Raw genomic sequence first — 21227 nt, 5'->3', positions numbered from 1 at the left:
CAGTAAAAAGCCTGGCCTAGTGGATTCCAGTACCCGTGCATTGTACCCATGTGGGCAACACCGCAGGTCTGGGCGTCGCCTGTGAGTTGTACTGCTATATGAGCGGCACCGTGGGTCAGCGTTGCCTGTGATTGGTACCCACTATGTGAGGAACACCACGGGAATACCGGCGCCCGTGACTAGTACACCTAGGTGAGGAACCTTACCGGTTTGCGTTGGCTATGAGTGGCGCCATTGTGTGAGAAACACCATAGGTCTGCATTCCCTGTACGAATTGCAATACTTGTAAGTAGTACCATTTTGTGTGGACCACCGTGAGTCTTCGCTACTTTTGATCAGTACCCAAAAATGACAAATACCATGGTTCTACTTTACTCGTGACATGTACGATTCTGTGGGGCCTTCGACGTGAATTTAGCACCCCTTCAGACATCAAGCATCATTGTGCTTAATAAATGGTACTGAGTACAAATGAGAGATACGCAACAATGCACAGAATTAGTGACATGGCTTCACAAACCCACAAGTCTCCACTTCCTTTATTACCAACAGGGTTTAAGATTGAAGATCTACCCTGGAAAGTCTTTTAGGGAGAAGATACGCCACAGGAACTCTGTAATGAGTAGGTAAACTGCATAAAAAGTATATTTTTAAAAAGATTGTTGTTTGTTGTTCTTTAGTATCTTGCTGAGTGGACACCTCTGGAGAGGCATTAATCTTTAAGGCGCTGACATTTTGAGAAGTGTCTTTGCGACCAAAGAATGTGTTTAACTTTCTTAACACACTGTAACTGTTGATTGATTGACATTTCATCAACAATTAAAGAGCACATTTTCTCAACATCATTCATTCATTCACTCATTCAGATTCTTATGAAAGTCTCTTTAACAAGATGAGCCACACCTCTCTCCACATGATATATCTCCAATATAGTGACTAAGTGTACTCCACGATGATAATTTAAACACATTATTGCTGGCATAAATGTACCCTTTTGGGGAAATGAATTCCCATGTCACAGAGTGCTTTTAGTGCACTTTCTGACCATCTACAGCGATTTCTCGCCATAATTTACCACTTGTTCTAACATAAATGAACATTTTGTGTTTGTAGGATCACACTCATTATTAAGAATACTTTTCAAAGATGCATGATACTCATTATCATATTGCTGTATTGTTTCTTCTGGTACTCCAATTCTATTCCTAATTTCTTTATTTTCATGCTGGCACGCCAAAGCTTTAATTGAAGAGAAGACATGTGCTTTCCTGTTTGAATAAATTAATTTTCATCATTGTTTCCCTCCTGAACTTCGACTGACTTGCTAACATTGTTTTGCAGCTTGCCCTTCACTTGATGTTTGAGAAGATTTGAATTCTGTTTCAGAAGTAAAAACATCACTTTTGGCTGTTTAATCGTCTCTCTTTTTTGCTTTCTATGGTTCTTGTCACATTTAGTTATTTTCCTTCGTTCAGGAACTTTGTGGTTAGGATAATCTTAAAATATTCTGGGAAAAGCATTGTTTTTTAACTTAATTTTCAGTCCATGATGAAACTTGGATACATGAGAAGTTCTTGATTCTAAATTACGTACAGAATTATCTCTAGAAATTATATTAAACTATCTCTGGTGGCTGAGGTCTGAATCATATGGGAATTCGTGGAATTGTGTGGGACACAACAGTGCACCATGTCAGTTTTCGATCACCTACGACAAATATTATGTCTAATTGATAAACATTGCAAGTGCATGGAGAATAATTCATGTTCAAGAAACTCTTAATTCATACAGCTGCTATAGGTACAATTTAGAATCACAAATTCAAACCAAAACATGCCGATTCAGCTCCTAATATGTACTAAAATGAACTAAAACCAGTGCAAACACTCCCAGAAAGACCATTATATATTTTACAATATCAAAACATCCCTAACATGAAGAAGAATCAATATTGACCGACAAGGGCATGTTGCTCCAAGAGTCACTTTATTAGCAATCCTTGTGGACAGAATGTCAGTTAGAGAGAGTTCACTGGACAACACGAGGCAGTAGGCTAGTGGGAAGGTGGAGAGCATAGCAGACGGCGATGATTCAAGCCACAAAATGACCTGTATGATGAAACGTCATATATAAGCTACCTGTGCCTGGAACAACCGAGACATCATAAGATGGAGCTACATGGACGGTGATTGCTCCTGAAAGATGGTGCGTGCAAAATATTTTGCAAGACACGTGCAAGAAACTGGATATAAAAAAAGTAATATCTCCATTGGAAAAATTTCAAGTTGATAATTGGATGCTGAATATAGAAACATAGGAAGGTGTGGTAAGCCTTTTATATGGAGCCAAGAACTTTCCGATTAAGTCATTGTGGTCTCAAATATGGGGTCCACCTTTCTTCTCCTGTAGCAAAAGAAGAAATATGTTTATTGAAATTCTGAGTTTTCTTAGATTTGATAATAAAAATACCCATTATGAAAGACTAAAAGAATTACTATTTACAGCAGCATCTGCAATTTGGAAACCATTCATTGACAGTTGTCAACTGTGCTACAAACCGGGTGATTACATCACAGTTGATGAGCAGCTCTATGCTTGCAAGGCTCGTTGTCCCTTCAAGCAGTATATGAGCAACAACCTCAATAAGTTCAGTACCAATATTTTGGCTTGCGGCAGATGCAGATTCTAAACAGATTCCTGAATGTAGGCAAGGAAGAACAATAGACTAGTTCCTTGTCAGGGTAAGTGGTGTCAAGACTTCTCTGAAAATGTATGCAGGTAAGGGAAGAAATGTTAGCTGAAATAATTTCTTCACTTCTAAGAATCTTGCAGATGGACTAAAGTACAAGAAAACAAGTCTTGTTGCTAACTTGAAAAAAATCAGCAAAAAGCTCTATGGATCCCTCGTACAACATTGATTTACAAAGCTGGTAATATAACTCTTAACATCTTGCTAAGGTAAAATGAAAAAGAATGCACTCATATTGAGTTCACTCCATGAAAACGTAGAAATGGATGAATCTTCTCTTAAAAGTCAACCGAACACAGTGAAATTCTACCACAGAACTAAATGTGGTATGGATGTCTTAGATCAGATGGCATGGCTCTATGCAGTGAAGTATGATGGCAGAAGATGGATCATGCATGTCTATTTCAATGTTTTAAATATGGCAGCCATCAATTCCAGCATTTTATACAGGAAAGCAACAGGTGAAAAACTGTCATGCAAATAGTACATTTTCAAGCAGTTCAAGAAACTTGCAGCATCTTACAAAAAAAAAAAACCACCAGAAGATTCCTTCTATAGTCACCATAGAAACACTCAGAAACCATGCCAAACTGGTGGATGCAATGGCAAAAACAAATCAGCAAATGACTGTGTGGTCCATGCACAGGCTTGTGCATGAAGTGTTTTGTTTTTGCAGGTGGATTTGATTAATGCAAGAATGCTTGCATATCATTTTCATGTTAAATTTAAATGAGAAATTGAACAGTTTTATTGACCCATTGCTATTATTACCCTAAAGTAGTACTTGCTTATTAAAAAACTAGTCAAATTGTGATTTGAAGTCATTTAGAGCAATTTGACTTTGATACTGCAAAATACTGTTTAGGGATAAATGATCTGCCAAACTGATGGGTTGGTCCTTCTAATATAAATTTGTGGTTGATTCACAAATCAAGAGTGCTTCCTTCCCAATCCTGTTTACATTTTGACATTCAAAACTGCCGCTACTGACTCTAATAGTTTTCCAGGAAATTACACTTTTCATGTTAAAACACACATTCCAGGCAATGAATGAATATTGAGGTACGCTCTGTCTCTTCTACTGTCTCTCATGTCCATTAGACAGCCTTACTGCTGCAGATGTTCAATAATAAAAACCTGTTAACGACATGTACACCAGTTATTTTATATTACATTTATATTTTATTATATTTATTTAAAAAAGGAGAGTTATCAATGACTCAGTTATTCTAGAAAATTGAGTTGAAAAGCATCTTTAAGATAAAAAAGTACAAAAACTGCCAAATTGTGTGCAATCCATTGAAGTAAGCTGCTTTCCTTACTTTCAGGAGTGGGCTGTTTGTTCCCCTTCCTCTCCCCACACATGAAGGCTGTTGGTCTGACTGTCAGTGAAGCACACATCATATCAATAGTGGTGCCTTTAATAGCAGCAATAGGACCTCTCGTGATGTGTCCCCTAGCAGACCGGCTCGGAGGAGGACCAGGGAGTCGCTCCATGAGGGCTCTTTTGGCTTTCACAATCTTCTTGGCTGGTGTGAGCTATTCATTATTAATGTGTGTTCCTCAAGTTCAGAGACTGAAGTCTCACCAGCCACAGGTAAACTTCACTTGTGGGCCTAATGGAGCTATGGTTCTACAAGAGCGATGTATGGAGCCAGCCTGTTATGAATGGCCTGAGAAAAATGTAAGTTATACATTTGTGTTAAATAATAAATTGCATGATCTGGATGTATTAACCCCTGGGAACTGTTTCATAAAACTCCAGTAAAATATTTTAGTAGCTTACTAAAGTAGAACTATAGTATATTTCTACTTGAGTTCATATTTCTGTTTCAAAAACAAACCTGTTAACGACATGTACAACAGCTATTATATTACATTATATTATATTATATTATATTATATTATATTATATTATATTATATTATATTATATTATATTATATTATATTATATTATATTATATTATATTATATTATATTATATTATATTATATTATATTATAGTGGTTCATGTTTGTGGGTTACTGTAGTCACGTCCTAGTTCGTGAACCATGGGCAACGGCTGAGTGGCCTAGTAAGTGGTCCTGAGAGTCGGGATACTTGCTATGGAATGGGAGTGGGCATCTCGGACATATTCTGAGTCCTGGCCCTCCTTGTGCTCAGGCGGCTAGGACTATACAATCCACCGGTGGTCCATAACCCGTTAGAGGAGAGATCCTCACTTGGACTATGTGCAAGTAGGGCAGCATCCTGCTTCATGAATCAACCGAGCTCAGAACATTTTAAGCAAGCCTCGGACCTATGGGAGTAACGGAGTCCCACTCCCATTTGACAGGCGAGGGACTCCTTGGAAACAACTTGGCGAACGAAATGGAATTCGATGGGGAGCTATCAATATTAATGGGGCTTATGGAAGAAAGAAAGTAGAACTGGCTGGGTCAGCAAAGAGGATGAATCTGGATGTGCTAGGAATAAGTGATATTCGGGTAAGGGGAGATAACGAGGAAGAGATAGGAGATTATAAAGTGTACTTGACGGGTGTTAGAAAGGGAAGGGCAAGAGTCTGGGGTAGGGCTCTTTATCAGGAATACCACTGCACGGAACATAGTTTCTGTTAGGCACGTAAATGAGCGAATGATGTGGGTAGATTTGTCAGTTGGAGGAATTAGGACTAGAATTGTGTCCGTGTATTCACCATGTGAGGGTGCAGATGAGGATGAAGTTGACAAGTTTTATGAAGCACTGAGTGACATCGTAGTCAGGGTAAACAGCAAGGATAGAATAGTGCTAATGGGCGATTTCAATGCGAGAGTTGGGAATAGAACTGAAGGATACGAAAGGGTGATTGGTAAATGTGGGGAAGATATGGGAGCTAATGGGAATGGGAAGCGTTTGCTGGACTTCTGTGCTAGTATGGGTTTAGCTGTTACGAATACATTCTTCAAGCATAAGGCTATTCACCGCTACACATGGGAGGCTAGGAGTACCAGATCCATAATAGACTATATCTTAACAGACTTCGAATTCAGGAAATCTGTTAGGAATATATGAGTTTTCCGGGGATTTTTCGATGATACAGACCACTATCTGATCTGTAGTGAACTAAGTATCTCTAGGCCTAAGGTAGAGAAAGTGAAAACTGTCTGCAAACGAATAAGGGTAGAAAATCTCCAGGACGAGGAAATTAGACGGAAGTACATGGATATGATTAGTGAGAAGTTTCGAACAGTAGACATTAAGCAGGTTCAGGATATAGAAAGTGAATGGGTGGCATACAGGGATGCTGTAGTAGAAACAGCCAGGGAATGCCTTGGAATAACTGTGTGTAAAGATGGGAAAAGGCGAACATCTTGGTGGAATGATGAAGTGAGAGCAGCTTGTAAACGTAAAAAGAAGGCTTATAAGAAATGGCTCCAAACAAGGGCCGAGGCAGATAGGGAGTTGTATGTAGATGAAAGGAACAGAGCGAAACAAATAATTGTTGAATCCAAAAAGAAGTCATGGGAAGATTTTGGTAACAACCTGGAAAGGCTAGGTCAAGCAGCAGGGAAACCTTTCTGGACAGTAATAAAGAATCTTAGGAAGGGAGGGAAAAAGGAAATGAACAGTGTTTTGAGTAATTCAGGTGAACTCATAATAGATCCCAGGGAATCACTGGAGAGGTGGAGGGAATATTTTGAACATCTTCTCAATGTAAAAGGAAATCATCCGGGTGGTGTTGTGAACAGCGAAGCTCAAGGGGAGGAGGAAAATGATGTTGGTGAAATTATGCTTGAGGAAGTGGAAAGGATGGTAAATAAACTCCATTGTCATAAGGCAGCAGGAATAGATGAAATTAGACCTGAAATGGTAAAGTATAGTGGGAAGGCAGGGATGAAATGGCTTCATAGAGTAGTAAAATTAGCGTGGAGTGTTGGTAAGGTACCTTCAGATTGGGCAAAAGCAGTAATTGCTCCTATCTATAAGCAAGGGAACAGGAAGGATTGCAACAACTATCGAGGTATCTCACTGATTAGTATACCAGGCAAAGTATTCAGTGGCATCTTGGAAGGGAGGGTGCGATCAGTCGTTGAAAGGAAGTTGGATGAAAACCAGTGTGGTTTCAGATTTTCAGTATGCGCCAGGTAAATGAAAAATGCTACGAGAGGAATAGGCAGTTGTGTTTATGTTTCGTAGATCTAGAGAAAGCATATGACAGGGTACCGAGGGAAAAGATGTTCGCCATACTGGGGGACTATGGAATTAAAGGCAGATTATTAAAAGCAATCAAAGGCATTTATGTTGACAATTGGGCTTCAGTGAGAATTGATGGCAGAATGAGTTCTTGGTTCAGGGTACTTACAGGGGTTAGACAAGGCTGTAATCTTTCACGTTTGCTGTTTGTAGTTTACATGGATCATCTGCTGAAAGGTATAAAATGGCAGGGAGGGATTCAATTAGGTGGAAATGTAGTAAGCAGTCTGGCCTATGCTGACGACTTGGTCTTAATGGCAGATTGTGCCGAAAGCCTACAGTCTAATATCGTGGAACTTGAAAATAGGTGCAATGAGTATGGTATGAAAATTAGCCTCTCGAAGACTAAATTGATGTCAGTAGGTAAGAAATTCAACAGAATTGAATGTCAGATTGGTGATACAAAGCTAGAACAGGTCGATAATTTAAAGTATTTAGGTTGTGTGTTCTCCCAGGATGGTAATATAGTAAGTGAGATTGAATCAAGGTATAGTAAAGCTAATGCAGTGAGCTCGCAGCTGCGATCGACTGTATTCTGTAAGAAGGAAGTCAGCTCCCAGACGAAACTATCTTTACATAGGTCTGTTTTCAGACCAACTTTGCTTTACGGGAGCGAAAGCTGGGTGGACTCAGGATATCTTATTCATAAGTTAGAAGTAACAGACATGAAAGTAGCAAGAATGATTGCTGGTACAAACAGGTGGGAACAATGGCAGGAGGGTACTCGGAATGAGGAGATAAAGGCTAATTTAGGAATGAACTCGATGGATGAAGCTGTACGCATAAACCGGCTTCGGTGGTGGGGTCATGTGAGGCGAATGGAGGAGGATAGGTTACCTAGGAGAATAATGGACTCCGCTATGGAGGGTAAGAGAAGTAGAGGTAGACCAAGACGACGATGGTTAGACTCGGTTTCTAACGATTTAAAGATAAGAGGTATAGAACTAAATGAGGCCACAACACTAGTTGCAAATCGAGGATTGTGGCGACGTTTAGTAAATTCACAGAGGCTTGCAGACTGAACGCTGAAAGGCATAACAGTCTATAATGATAATGTATGTATATTATATTATATTATATTATATTATATTATATTATATTAATAAAAAGAAAGAGAATTATCAGTTACTCTAGAAAGTTGAGAAATATCTTTCAACCTTGCTGAACTTAAGAAATGGCTGCTAAGCACAATAATAATGTCATGTAAAAATTGTGTGAAAATAGGTATATCTTATTTGGAAATGATTCTGCTTCTCCAAATAGAAACACCAAGCAAGATAAATGTGTAGACCATTGGGTAAAAAGGCTATCGTATAATGCACAATGTCACGCGATCATTCAAAGCATGTTATTGGTTGAGAGAGAGCAAGGGTCAATGAAATTACCTAGCTCGTTTTTGGAGCTCAACTTCACGACACAATCAGCTCATTAAAAAAAGAACTGAGCACTCTTAATTATCACTTAATTCACTGAAACATTATTCTCACATGGGACACCCTTGACCTTGGTTACTCTGAACTGCACAAAAACATGCTTAGAATATAGATCGTCTATCAAAGTAACAATATTGTGAGTCATTCCCATGCAAAACAGTGTATTTTACCTCAAGAGTCTGAATAAAAACCTGTTCATGTCCTGAGAGAGGAACTTGGGTTACATTTTCTGCCAATAGTGTCACAAACCCTCTACCTAAAATAATTACAATATGTAAAACACATTTGTTCTACTGACCTGATAGTGCTGCTAATTAGTCTTCAAAGTGTAGATGTCGGATTTCAATAAAGTGGTTAAAACAGAGTGGAAGAGAACAATACGCACATCTCACTAAAGCCACATTTTTACATTCAACATTACTTTCCCATGCAAGAGATCCAGTATCAAAAGCCACACTAATATTACATTTTCAAATGATGAAATGGATATATCAGTGTCTTAACTGGCTTTTGTCAAGAATATTGCAACATAGGTTTGTACTTTGGTGCAAAAAATTGATTGTATATAACAGAGTGCATTTTAATGATGAAAGCCTGATCATGTAACTTTACTTGTGGTTTTCACATTGCAGTCTTAAAAATCAGCCATCTTTCTTGTATAAAGCTTACAAAAAACTAAGCACTCTTAATTCACTTAAATTGTCATTATTACCTTCAACATCTGTTTTTATTCCATTTTATATTAAGTTCTTTATTTCTGCAGTATTATTTTTAATACTAGTCATTTTACGTGTTAGCTGAGACAGCATGAATAAGCCTACTGATGATGTATCACATTATGCTGGTTCACAAAATGAGACAGATGTTTAGTTATGCAGCATATGTGGTAAGCAATTCAAAGGAAAATTAGGTCTTAAAATTCATAATAGCAAATCATATTTAAATAGATGTACTGACACTATCAGTCATTATAATTGAACAGCTGTTGATCAAGATACAGACAATAAGTACTCCCAGACTGATCCAATTTCCTCAACATCAGGTGGTAAATCTGCCTATATCCAAGCAATCTTGATCCCAGATATGCAAGGCCAGCAGAATATAATCCTCATGATTATCATGATAGTAACAATGATGACTGTCCTGATAGTAACATTTATAGTCAGACATTGCCAGTTATGCCAGTATGCGCTCTAGATCAGTTAAATAATAGCAAATTAGAAATCATAGCTTCGAAAGACATCCAGTCAAGTAATCAAGCTGGAAAGCAATGTCAGTTCGGTGACAAATACTTCTGCTGCAGACATTCACAAAAGTAAAGCTCACCCAGAAGAGCATAGAACTAACATTGTCTCTTCCTACTAACAGAGTAAGTGCTCCATTGATTGCCCTAAAATTATTCCTGTTAGTCAGTTTCTACAAATGCTCCATCAAGATATACCCCTATGCAGCTTTACATTCCAATACCATATATACGCTGACGACCTTCAGCTCTACACAGACTCTACAGCAGGTGACCTTCAGAAAAGGTCAACTTACTAAACATTGATTTACAGGTGGTTAGTGATTGGTCTAATGTGCATAGCCTGAAACTGGACCCTACAAAGTCACAAGTAATTCTTCTTGGCCATCAAAATCAAATGACAATTATAAGTAAACGTTTGTTGCCAAGAGTAATCCTCCACGATGTTCCAATTCCTTTTGTATCACAAGTGAAGAGTCTCGGCGTTATTGTGGGCGAACACCTGACTTGATCTGCACATGTCTTACATTTCTGCCAAAAAGTTTTCTCAGCTTTACATTCTTTATATAAATATAAACACATATTTCCAATAAAAAAATAAATTAATCAAAGCTCTTTTAATGCCACATTTTGACTATTGTGATGTTGTTTTCAATGATGTGAGGCCACAATTTTCCTTAAGGCTACAATGTGCTCAAAATGCATATGTGAGATACATATGCAATTTAAGAAAATATGACCATGTGTCATAATCTTTCCTAGAACTAGAGCTGTCATGACTTCATGTTTGTCGTAACTATCATACTTTGTCTCTCCTCCACAGAGTTCTTACTACATCTTCCCCATCTTACCTTTCGTCACATTTCCGTTACTTCTCAAATATTCATAACAGAGATACAAGGGCTCAAACATCAAACCTGCTAGTCATTTCTCACCATCGAACTGTCACATATAACAACTCATTTTCTGTGTTTGCCACATGAGAATGGAATCGTTTACCAGATGACGTAAGAGGAATATCAACCACAGTGTCATTTAAAAAAGAGTTAAGAGGTACAGCAGGATATGAGTGAACTGTGCCTTTCTGGCCTTTCATCAATCGTGCTATTCATCATCATCATCAGGTGATTATTATTGCTGTTGTAAATATGTATGTCTCACTGGAGTGGAATTCTATTTCAGTCATAATATATTTTGATTGTGATTAATTGTGCTTCTAGTAATAATCATGGTAGTATTATTTATGATTCTAATCTATACTAATTGGTTTAATGTAAGAGAAGGCCTAATGGCCTTAACTACACCAATAAAGACATTTATTTATCTATCCATCTGTCTTGGAATATGTGTTGCACCTCGTAACCTGCTTGTCTTGTTTTCGTATTCTTCAGATACTGCATTTTATAGGGGCTGCCTGGCCGAGGCGGTAAAGGCGTGCTCGGTTCACCCGGAAGAACTGGGTTTGAATCCCCGTCAGGAAATCGTAAAAATTTAAGAAACGAGATTTCCACTTCCAGAGGTGCATATGGCCCTGAGGTTCACTCAGCCTACACCAAAAATGAGTACCAGATTAATTCCTGGGGGAAAAGGCGGCCGGGTGTAGAGCTAACCACTCTACCCCATCAAGTGCCGAGGTTAACAATGGTGGAAGCCTTTACCTTCCACTCCTTCAAGGGCCTTCATGGCCTGTACGGAGGTGACTTTGCTTTGCTTTTACTGCATTTTATACGATGTCTTATGTTAGTTTATCATGGCTGCTTGGCATCATGAATGTCGTGCTCGATGTGTAATTTATCCCTATTTTGATAGATGGCAGCTCATGCTATGAGGATCCCCAAGGCATTTTTTCTATCTCATCTGCATGTTGTGTGATCTTTGACAGTCTGACGTTGAGAAAGGATAATGAGATGGAGACGGTGTGTTGTGATGTGGCTTTGGTTTCTTACAGAAGGTAATACAAACGTTTTAAATACTTCACCCTGTACGACTCTCATAGTTTGGAGTTGGAAGGAACTAGCGACTACTTCTTCTCGAGGTAATGTTCGTTCCTATCATCCATGGTTTGAAATGTTTGTTTCTATCATTCCCGGTTTGCCATAGGTAATAAGCCTGTTTTTAAGGAAGTCTCTCATTTTGTGTGTTATTTCTTTTATATCTTGTTGCAGACTTATTTCCTGTTACCTCCCTTCCTTTACATGTCTTCTTATGTGTGCTCATTTCAGCTAAGAGTGAAAGGTGGCATCGGCCCGATTGTTCATGTGCGTGATGGGTTTGCTTGGAGACCTTTACTTTTTCTTTATCTTCGACGTCTTGGCTCGAGTTCGTGCTCTACATTGTGTTTTATCGCTGATACTGTATGATTCATGTTTGTCTTTCTGCACGATATGAATACGTGTTATGCAGTGAGTAAGTTGTTTATGTGATATAGATGTTGATTCCCATAGGGAATCTGAAATATTTGTTCCGAATGAGTAAATTTATAATACCAAGACAAAGTCTCTCATAGTGCATTGGCACTGCCGGTGGCTACAATTAGCCTACGCAGTGGCCTCCATGGTATGCACTAGCCAGTGTCTTGGTAGGTGTGCTAGGTACCAACTGATGAGCCCAGCCTAGCACACAGGGGCGAAATGCTGGCAACCGGGAATGAGTTAGCTGGAAAACGTATAATGTCCAATAACGGACCATTTATATTGGTATTATAAGTTGTTTACATTGTGTGGACTGGGTATGCCATGCCCCTTTTGCGGCAACCAGGTTTCTGATCTTTGCTTTCAGATCAAACTCATGAGCCGTTGACAGAAGCATTTTATGGTGCATGATTCTTATCGTTGTGTGTCGTGCCACTGTACTATGGAACTTTATATTTCTTATGTAGGTCGCTATGTGTCTGAGTGAGTGTGGTGTGATTACCGGGCCTATGCTACTTTTCAGTATCTTGCTATTATTTATTATTATCATTGTTCGCATTTTGTCATACTTTCATTTCTGGCCTTCCTAGCCAATTTATCTGTTTATTTTGGATTTTAATCATATTTACGCCTTTCTGCCACGTGTTTATTTATTTATTGTTACTATGGCCCCTTTTTTTTTCTTTAACTCTCGTGTGTTCCATGATTGTTCTTTTCAGCCAGTCTTGATTTCGCTGGCATCGTTGATTTCATTGGGGATTTAATCTCCGTGGGGATTGTTAATATAAAAAAGGTGAGTGTGTAGATTCTGATGATGTACCTCGGGATGATTATTTTTCCTATTTTGAGAAAGAAATACTTTAGAACCTGATCTTAAGCGCTGTGCTCACTGTGTGGTGAGAAAAATATTGTATCACAAATCAGACTCCTCTACCGTGCTTTCTAGAAGAATACTAAAGAATTATGAGATTGTTTAACACTCCCTTTGAATGAACCGTTGTTGAGCATCATGTACGTGAGTAACTGACTTCCTATATTCGTTCTTTTATGCCAGTCTTATGCATTTTGTAGCAGTTACGACACCTGCAATTATTTAATTATTTAACCTTGCAGTCCACTTATAAAATGGGCAATGCATCTATTTTACTGAAAATAATGCCTCTGACATTGCCAATAATCCTCATAATCCTAACAGCACTTTTTATAATTATATGCAGGAGACGATTTTGCAAAAACTCTTACTTATGACAAAGTTCCTTTTATTACACTTGAATCAAACTAAGAGAAAATATTTGGCCAACCTCACTGTTCGGCAAGATCACTTTAATATTAGTTTTCCATCATTATCGTCCTTTGTCAAGTTCCTGATCTGTTGGTTGTTTGGAATAATCACCATGACAGCATGTTAGAAGACATATTTAACCAAAAATGGAGAGAGATAGCATTACAAGAATTAAACTATGACCAAAATGTGTTCGATGAAGGGCTGACTGAAGTCAACAGAATAATACAATCACTTGCAAGCAAATCTATCAACGAGTATGGACTTTCTTTCCCAGATAACAATAACTTACAGCCAAACAATAGCGAGTACTTCAGGGAGATGTCACATGATCGTTCTCAGTTCTTGCAAGACATTACTATTTTTTTTAAACAATTGGCTTAACGTCGCACTGACACAGATAGGCCTTTGGCAACGATAGGATAGGAAAGAACTAGGAGCGGGAAGGAAGTGGTCGTGGCCTTAATTTAGGTACAGCCCCAGCATTTGCCTGGTGTGAAAATGGGAAACCATGAAAAACCATTTTCAGGGCTGCCAACAGTGGGGCTTGAACGCACTATCTCTCAGATGCAAGCTCACAGCTTTACTACTTTACTCCTTGATGCTACGGTCCTTGCAGAACCTTGTCTCCGCAACAATCTTCTTCCAAAGCTCTCTGTCGATTGCCTTGGTCCTCCATCTCCAGACTCCCATGGTACGTAGATCAGCCTCCACCTCTTCTATCCATCGCTTTCTTGGTCTACCTCTACATTGTCTTCCACCTGGATGCCCCTCCAGCACTTTCTTAGGTTCTCTTGTAGTCTCCATTCGATGGACATGTCCTAGCCAACGCACTCTAGCAGTCTTCATCAAAGATACTATATCCTGCTCTTGGTACAGGTCTCTAAGCTCCTGATTAGATCTAATACACCATCCCAGATCAGTTTTAACTGGCCCAAAAATCTTCCTCAATACCTTTCTTTCCCATGTCATTAATTTATATTCTTCTGTTTTATTTAATACCCAGGTCTCAGCTCCATTGGTAACCACTGGTCTAATGACAGTCTTATAAATGGTCAATTTAGCTTTCCTGGATATTTGTTTATTTCTTAATGTTGGAATTAAGGCAGCATAGCATCGATTTCCTGCAGCCAGTCTAGAGTTTATTTCCTTTTTTTGTTTCATTTTGTGAAGTAATCAGAGAGCCTAGATATCTAAATTCCTGTACCCCTTCAAAACCCTTTTCTCCACACCTAAGTGCATTTGGAGGTTGACTAGATCTGGAACTCACTAGGAACTCAGTTTTGTTGTTATTCACTACCAGTCCAATTTGCTGTGCTCCCCTCTCCAATTCTTCATAGGTTTCGAGAAGTGCATTCTTTGTACGAGAAATTATGGCCACATCATCTGCATATGCCAATATTTGAATTAGTCTATGATATGTGTTCCTTTCACGATTTGCAGTGATGGTACGCACAGCTGTTTCTAAAGTAATGTTGAAAAGGACAGCAGACATTGGATCTCCTTGCCTCAAGCCCACTTTTACATCGAAGGTTCGCGATACTTTCCCTTGTACGCATACCTTAGATTTACTTCCACTCAAAGCTGTTTTTACCAACCTAATCAGCTTCCCAGGATAACCAAGGGCTTTCATTTCGATGAGTAGTTTTCCTCTTTGCACTGAATCGTACGCTTGTTAAAAATCAACGTACAGTTGATACAGTGGTATGTTATATTCATAGCACCTCTCCAGGATGATCCTCATTGTAAAGATATGATCTATTGTTGAACGGTTTGCACGAAATGCACACTGATATTCTCCAAGATCCTGCTCTGCTTTGTGTGTTAGATGCTTAGCTATTATTATGGTATAGATCTTGTAGCCTATGCAAAGCAGAGATATCCCTCTGTAATTTTCACATTTCAATTTATTTCCCTTCTTAAGAATTGGGTACACCAAAGCTGTTTCCCATTCTTCTGGTAATTTCTCTCTTCGCCAGATTTCCAGTCTCAACTTACGCAATGATTGTATCAATACCGTTCCACCATATTTTAACAACTCAGCTGTTATTCCATCTTCTCGTGGTGACTTCTTATTCTTCATCGATAAGAGGACACCTTTTACTTCTCCCAAAGTGGGTGGTTCACTATTGCATTCCTCAGATTCATCTTCATTAGATTCACTATTTGGCAATTCTAATTCATATTCTTCATTTTGTATTTTAACTGGATTCAAAACCTCCTCAAAATATTCTGCCCATCTATCTAATATTTCCTGGGTATTTCCAAGTAGTTGCCCATCCTTATTTTGTATGCAGCTTACTCTTGGTTGAAATCCACTTTTTCTCTGCTTTACGTTTCTATAAAACTTTCTACTTCTCTTATGCTAATAATCTTGTTGCATCTCTTTTATCAGATTTTTTTCCATTTCTCTTTTCTTTTTTCTACAAAGATTCTTGGCTTCCCTTCTGCATTCCACATATGTTTGGTGAGTAGCTCTTGTTGCCCGTTGTATATATATCATCCTTGCTTTATTTCTTTTCTCCAAGGCTAGCTTTACTTCCTCATAACAGTCCTCCTTTGGCTGTTTCTTTCTTTCTCCTAATACCTCCTGGGCTGCATTCGTGATGGCTTCTTTAATCACCCGCCATGATTCATCCACTGTTACTGCAGTTTTATGGTTTTTCAAACCTTCTTCAACCTGTCTTTCATACTCCTTCCTCCTTGCATCATCATTAAGTTGCTCTTGGTTAAATCCTTTCCTCCTTTCTGCTTTACCTCTGACTCTTACCGCAAGCTTTTGTTTCAATTTAGCTTTAACCAAATAGTGGTCTGAATCTATATCCGCACCTCTATAAGTACGCACATCCTGTACATCTGTCGCATGTCTTTTATCAATCAGTATGTGGTCGATTTGATTCTTGGTGTTCCCATCTGGTGCCTCCCAAGTTTCTTTATGAATTCTCTTGTACTCAAATGTAGTGCTACTGATTACCATATCCTTTGCTGTAGCGAAGTCAATAAGCTGTAACCCATTGTTGTTACTTTCCAAATGTAAACTCTGTGCTCCTATTGTGGGTCTAAATTCTTCCTCTTGTCCCACTTTTGCATTTTAATGTCATATCTAGGTACCTCATCGTACTGTTTCTCTAGTTCTTCATAAAACTTATCCTTTAGTTCATCCTCCTTTTCTTCCATAGGTGCATGTACGCTTATAAGTGTATAATTGAAGAAGCGGTCCCTGATTCTCATGATACAGATTCTTTCATTTACTGCCTTGTAAGACATTAAGGTATGCTTCAGTTGTTTAGATTTCATAAAGCCTGTTCCACAGATGTTATCGCTATTCCCACTGTTGATTAAAGTATAATCCTGTAAATCGAACATCTCAATTTCCCGCCATCTAATTTCTTGTAAAGCAGCGATTTCAACATTATACTTTCTTAGTTCCTCTTCTAGTTTTCTGCTTTTCCCTGGCTGGAGTAGGCTTCTCACATTCCAGGTCGCTAATACCAATCCATAACCATTTCCTCGCCTAGGTCGTTTATCAATTTCATCCGTCCAGTTTGTTCTTACTCTTTGCGGCTTCTCAACAGTTTTTTTTTAACAGGATAGAGTTGTCAACCCTATGCCCAACCCCCAACCTGGAGGACCAGGGTATCCCTTTTAGTCTGGATCATCACCTTCGACCTGTCCGGCAAGGGAGGCCCTACCAGTAGCTAAGCTACCGCCGGCATAGCTCTCAGGATCTTTTGATCACACAAGCCCCACCACCACGACAAGGTAAAGATACCATCGATGGGGGCAAGCTCACAGCTGCACACCCCCAATCGCATGGCCAACTCGTCGGTAAAACATTACTCAAGAAGAACGCTGATCAGAAAAAAAAACTTAAGACACCATCATATCTAGCATCACAAAGACAGAAGGTAAATGTCCTTCTTCGATGTCCCTGGAGGCATAGGCAAAACATTTTTCTCATGGACAGCTTTACGTGGCCCTTTCATGTGTTACATCAAAATAATGTTCACTACTGGTGGAAAAACAACTAATGCCGTATACAGGGAAATCCTAAAAGTTAAAAGTAGCCTATCGCCTTTACTACTCCTGTGTGAAGTTGACGTGGGTAGCTAGTCTAGACATAATAGGCAACTTGATATTTTTGGCAAGGATGGGACCGACACTGATGCAGAATTATTTGATAAGATAATCAGGCATGTGGAGAATGACACAGAAAAGAACTGCAAGAGACAACTCTCATGATTGATCCATACTGAAACTGACTATAAGCAAAATTATCACAAAAATAATTTACAGTATTTTATTATCACCACCTATTCAATACAAACCACATACTATGTGGTTGAAATCTACATAATACTATATAAACTTCTCAGGGACATGTTTTGCCCCTTGGTAAGGGCATCATCAGCCTGTACGTAACCTTAAGGTCAAAAGTCTGGAACATTATCTCTCCATACATGGTTTACAATGAGAATTACATTATACATTAAAGACCTTTTAAATTTACATGCTACAATTATAATATAAAAAGATGCCACATTGCACACTATGAGTATCAAGAACTGATAATGTCTTATACAGGTGAAAATTAGAAGCTTATTAGTGCTGTTCTTTTTAGATTCTAAAAAAGTCCAAAGGTAAAATGGATCCTCTTCATAATAACTTGCAGATCACTGGGATAGTAACAGTCTTGAATAAAGAGTGTAATCCTTCTTGGGAACATTTGTCCTGATGTTCAGTGTACCTGTTCGTGATAAAATCAATGTCAATTAATTATAAACAACAGCTGGATATTTAAGAATAAATTAGATAAGATTGAGTGTTGTTATTAAAATGTTGTGATTTTTAAACAACAGCTGAATATTTAAGAATAAACTGGATACGATTGAGTGTTGTTGTTAAAATGTTGTAATTTTATATTGTACAGTATATATTTTTTAAAATTACATTTTAACAACACTCAATCTTATCAAATTTATTCTTAATTATCCAGCTGTTGTGTATAATTAATTGACATTGATTTTATCATGAACAGGTACATTGAACATTGGGACAAATGTAGCCTACCCAAGAAAGATTACAATCTTTACTCAAGACTGTTACTATCCCAATGATCTGCAAGTTATTATGAAGAGAGTCCATTTTAGCTTTGGATTTTTTTAGAATCTAAAAACAGCACTAATGAGCTTCTAATTTTCACATGTATAAGACACTATGAGTTCTCAATACTCATAGTGTGCAATGATGCATCTTTTTATATTATAATTGTAGCATGTAAATTTAAAAGGTCTTTAATGTGTAACGTAATTCTCATTGTAAACCATGTATGGATAGATAATGTTTCAGACATTTGACCTTAAGGTTACCTACAGGCTGATGATGCCCTTAACAAGGGACGCAACATGTCCCTGAGAAGTTTATATAATATTATGTAGATTTCAACCACATAGCACATGGTTTGTATTGAATAGGTGGTGATGATAATAATTAATTATTTTTGTGATAATTTTGCTTACAGGAAAGAATGTTACTGCAGCAGGTGATCTTCTTCTTGATTTTCCGTTTCCAGTCTTCTGGGTCAGGTTGAGAATCAAGGACCTCTGCAGTTGTCTCTCTCTCAACCACTCCTTTCCTTTCTCCAATATTTTGTCGACTTTTACTCTTTCTCTATACTCGCCTTCACTGTATCAATCCACATCTTTCTAGGCCCTCCCCATTGTCTCCTTCCTATTATTTTCTCAGTAAATACTGTCCTTGGTACTTTATAACCTTCCATTCTCATCAGGTGCTCATACCATTTTAGTTTACTGGTCTCTATTCTAGTCTTGGAGTTTTGGGAATCCGGTTCTCTCTCTGATCTTATCTCTTTGTGTCTTCCCAGTTATCTCTCTAAGGAACTTCATCTTGGTTGCTTGAATTCTGTTTTCATCACATTTTGTTGTTGTCCATATGCCCTCTGCATATGTCAAAACTGGTGTGTAATATGTGGAGTACAGAATTTTTTGCATTTCTCTGGAACTTCCTGGTTCCACTCTATACCTCTCACATACTGGTAAAACCCATTGGCCTGCTGGATTCTCTTTCCAATTTCTTCATTTATTTTTGTATCTTCGGCGGGTATACTCTCCATATATTTTATGCTTTTTCACAACCACCAATATTACCACTTGTCATCACTACTGTTTTATTCTCCACATTTATTTTAATTCCATATTTCTCTATCTCCTGATTCCATACAGTAACTTGTTCTTGTACTCTCTTTTCATCTTCTTTTCATCTAATGTTCTAAGGGGAAGGAGATTGTGAGAAATCGGTGCGAGCCCCTCCAGGTAGAACAACAGAGGGAAGATGAAGAACAGGGAACTGTTGCTGAGATGTGTGGAAGTAGGAGGAAGGGAAAAGGTAGGAAAGGGAAATGTAGGGTAGAGGATAGGAAAAGACAGGTGGAACAGGGTCATGGGAGGGAGAAAAGGGAGGAGAAAGCAACTTCTGCAGCTATCAGGAAAGATAGGGCTGACCAGGAGGGGACAGGATCAAATGAGGTGGGTAGGGTTAAGGCTCTGGTCATGGGGGATTCCATCATTAGACATGTGGGGAAAGTGTGTGGAGGAAAGGGAACCAGGGTAGAATGTTATCCAGGAATTAGGTTGAGGCAGATGTTGAGAAAAGTAGAAGAGAAGGAGGAGGGGAAGGAGAAGGTGGTAGTGTTTCATGTTAGTACCAACAACGTAAGGCAAGGTGGTATAAGTACCAACATAGTTGGGGATGTGTGGGATCTGGTAAATGCAGCACGGGTGAAGTTTAAGGAAACGGAGATTGTTATCAGTGGAATACTGTGTAGGAGGGATACAGACTGGAGGGTGATTGGGGATTTAAATGAGACTATGGAGTGGGAAACTGGGAGTGAAATTTCTAGATCCTAATGGGTGGGTAGGAGATAAGGATCTGCGCTCAGATGGCTTTCGCTTAAACCGCAGGGGTACGTATAAGTTAGGAAATTTGTTTGGAAGGGTAATAGGGAGGTACAATCAGGGAAATGGGGTTGTCTAGGGAGCAGTGATAAGGGTACAGAGATCTGGAAGTCAAGTAGGGATGACATAAAAATGTTAGTGTTGAACTGTAGAAGTATTGTAAAGAAAGGAATAGAATTAAGTAATTTAATAGATATATATTTACCAGATATTGTAATAGGAGTTGAATCATGGCTGAGAAATGATATAATGGATGCAGAAATTTTGTCATGGAACTGGAATATGTATCATAGAGATAGGATAGGAATGGTAGGAGGGGGAGTATTCATTCTGGTGAAAGAAGAATTTGTAAGCTACGTAAAAGTTAAAGATGGCAAACACAAAGTTCTAGGTGTAAGGTTCATTTCTAAAGATAATAGGCAACTTGATGTCTTTGAAGTGTACAGACCGGGAAAGGGTAGCGTTGATATGGATTCAGAATTATTTGACAAGATAATCAGCTATGTGGGAAACGAAATGGAAAGGAATGTGATTGTAGTGGGAGATCTGAATTTACTAAATGTCAATTGGGAAGGTAATGAAAATGACAGGAAGCATGACCAACAATTGGCAAATAAGCTAATATGGGAAGGACAGCTGATTCAGAAAGTGACGGAACCAACTAGAGGGAAAAATATCCTGGATGTGGTGCTGGTAAAACCAGATGAGCTCTATAGAGAAACCGAAGTAATAGATGGTATTAGTGATCATGAAGCTGTTTTTGTCATAGTTAAAAATAAATGTGAAAGAAAGGGAAGTTTTAAAAGTAGGACTATTAGGCAGTACCACATGGCTGTTATAGCAGACATGAGGCAGTTTTTATAAAGTGAATACGATCGGTGGAAAACGGTTAATAAGAAAG

General features: G+C 38.5%; 1 protein-coding gene across 4 annotated transcripts in view; it reads left to right on the top strand.

Annotated features, from left to right (window-relative positions):
- Positions 1-21227, top strand: part of SP1173 — a 432536-nt gene that overhangs the window by 293178 nt on the left and 118131 nt on the right. For all 4 annotated transcript variants that reach the window (XM_067136906.2, XM_067136907.2, XM_067136908.2 and 1 more), the window contains one exon: positions 4078-4433. In XM_067136906.2, coding sequence (XP_066993007.2) covers positions 4078-4433 — 356 coding nt within the window. The remainder of the gene's footprint in view (positions 1-4077; positions 4434-21227) is intronic.

The sequence above is a fragment of the Anabrus simplex genome, chromosome 1, assembly GCF_040414725.1.
Source record: "Anabrus simplex isolate iqAnaSimp1 chromosome 1, ASM4041472v1, whole genome shotgun sequence".
NCBI lineage: Eukaryota > Metazoa > Arthropoda > Insecta > Orthoptera > Tettigoniidae > Anabrus > Anabrus simplex.
This window is presented reverse-complemented; position numbering and strand designations above follow the sequence as displayed.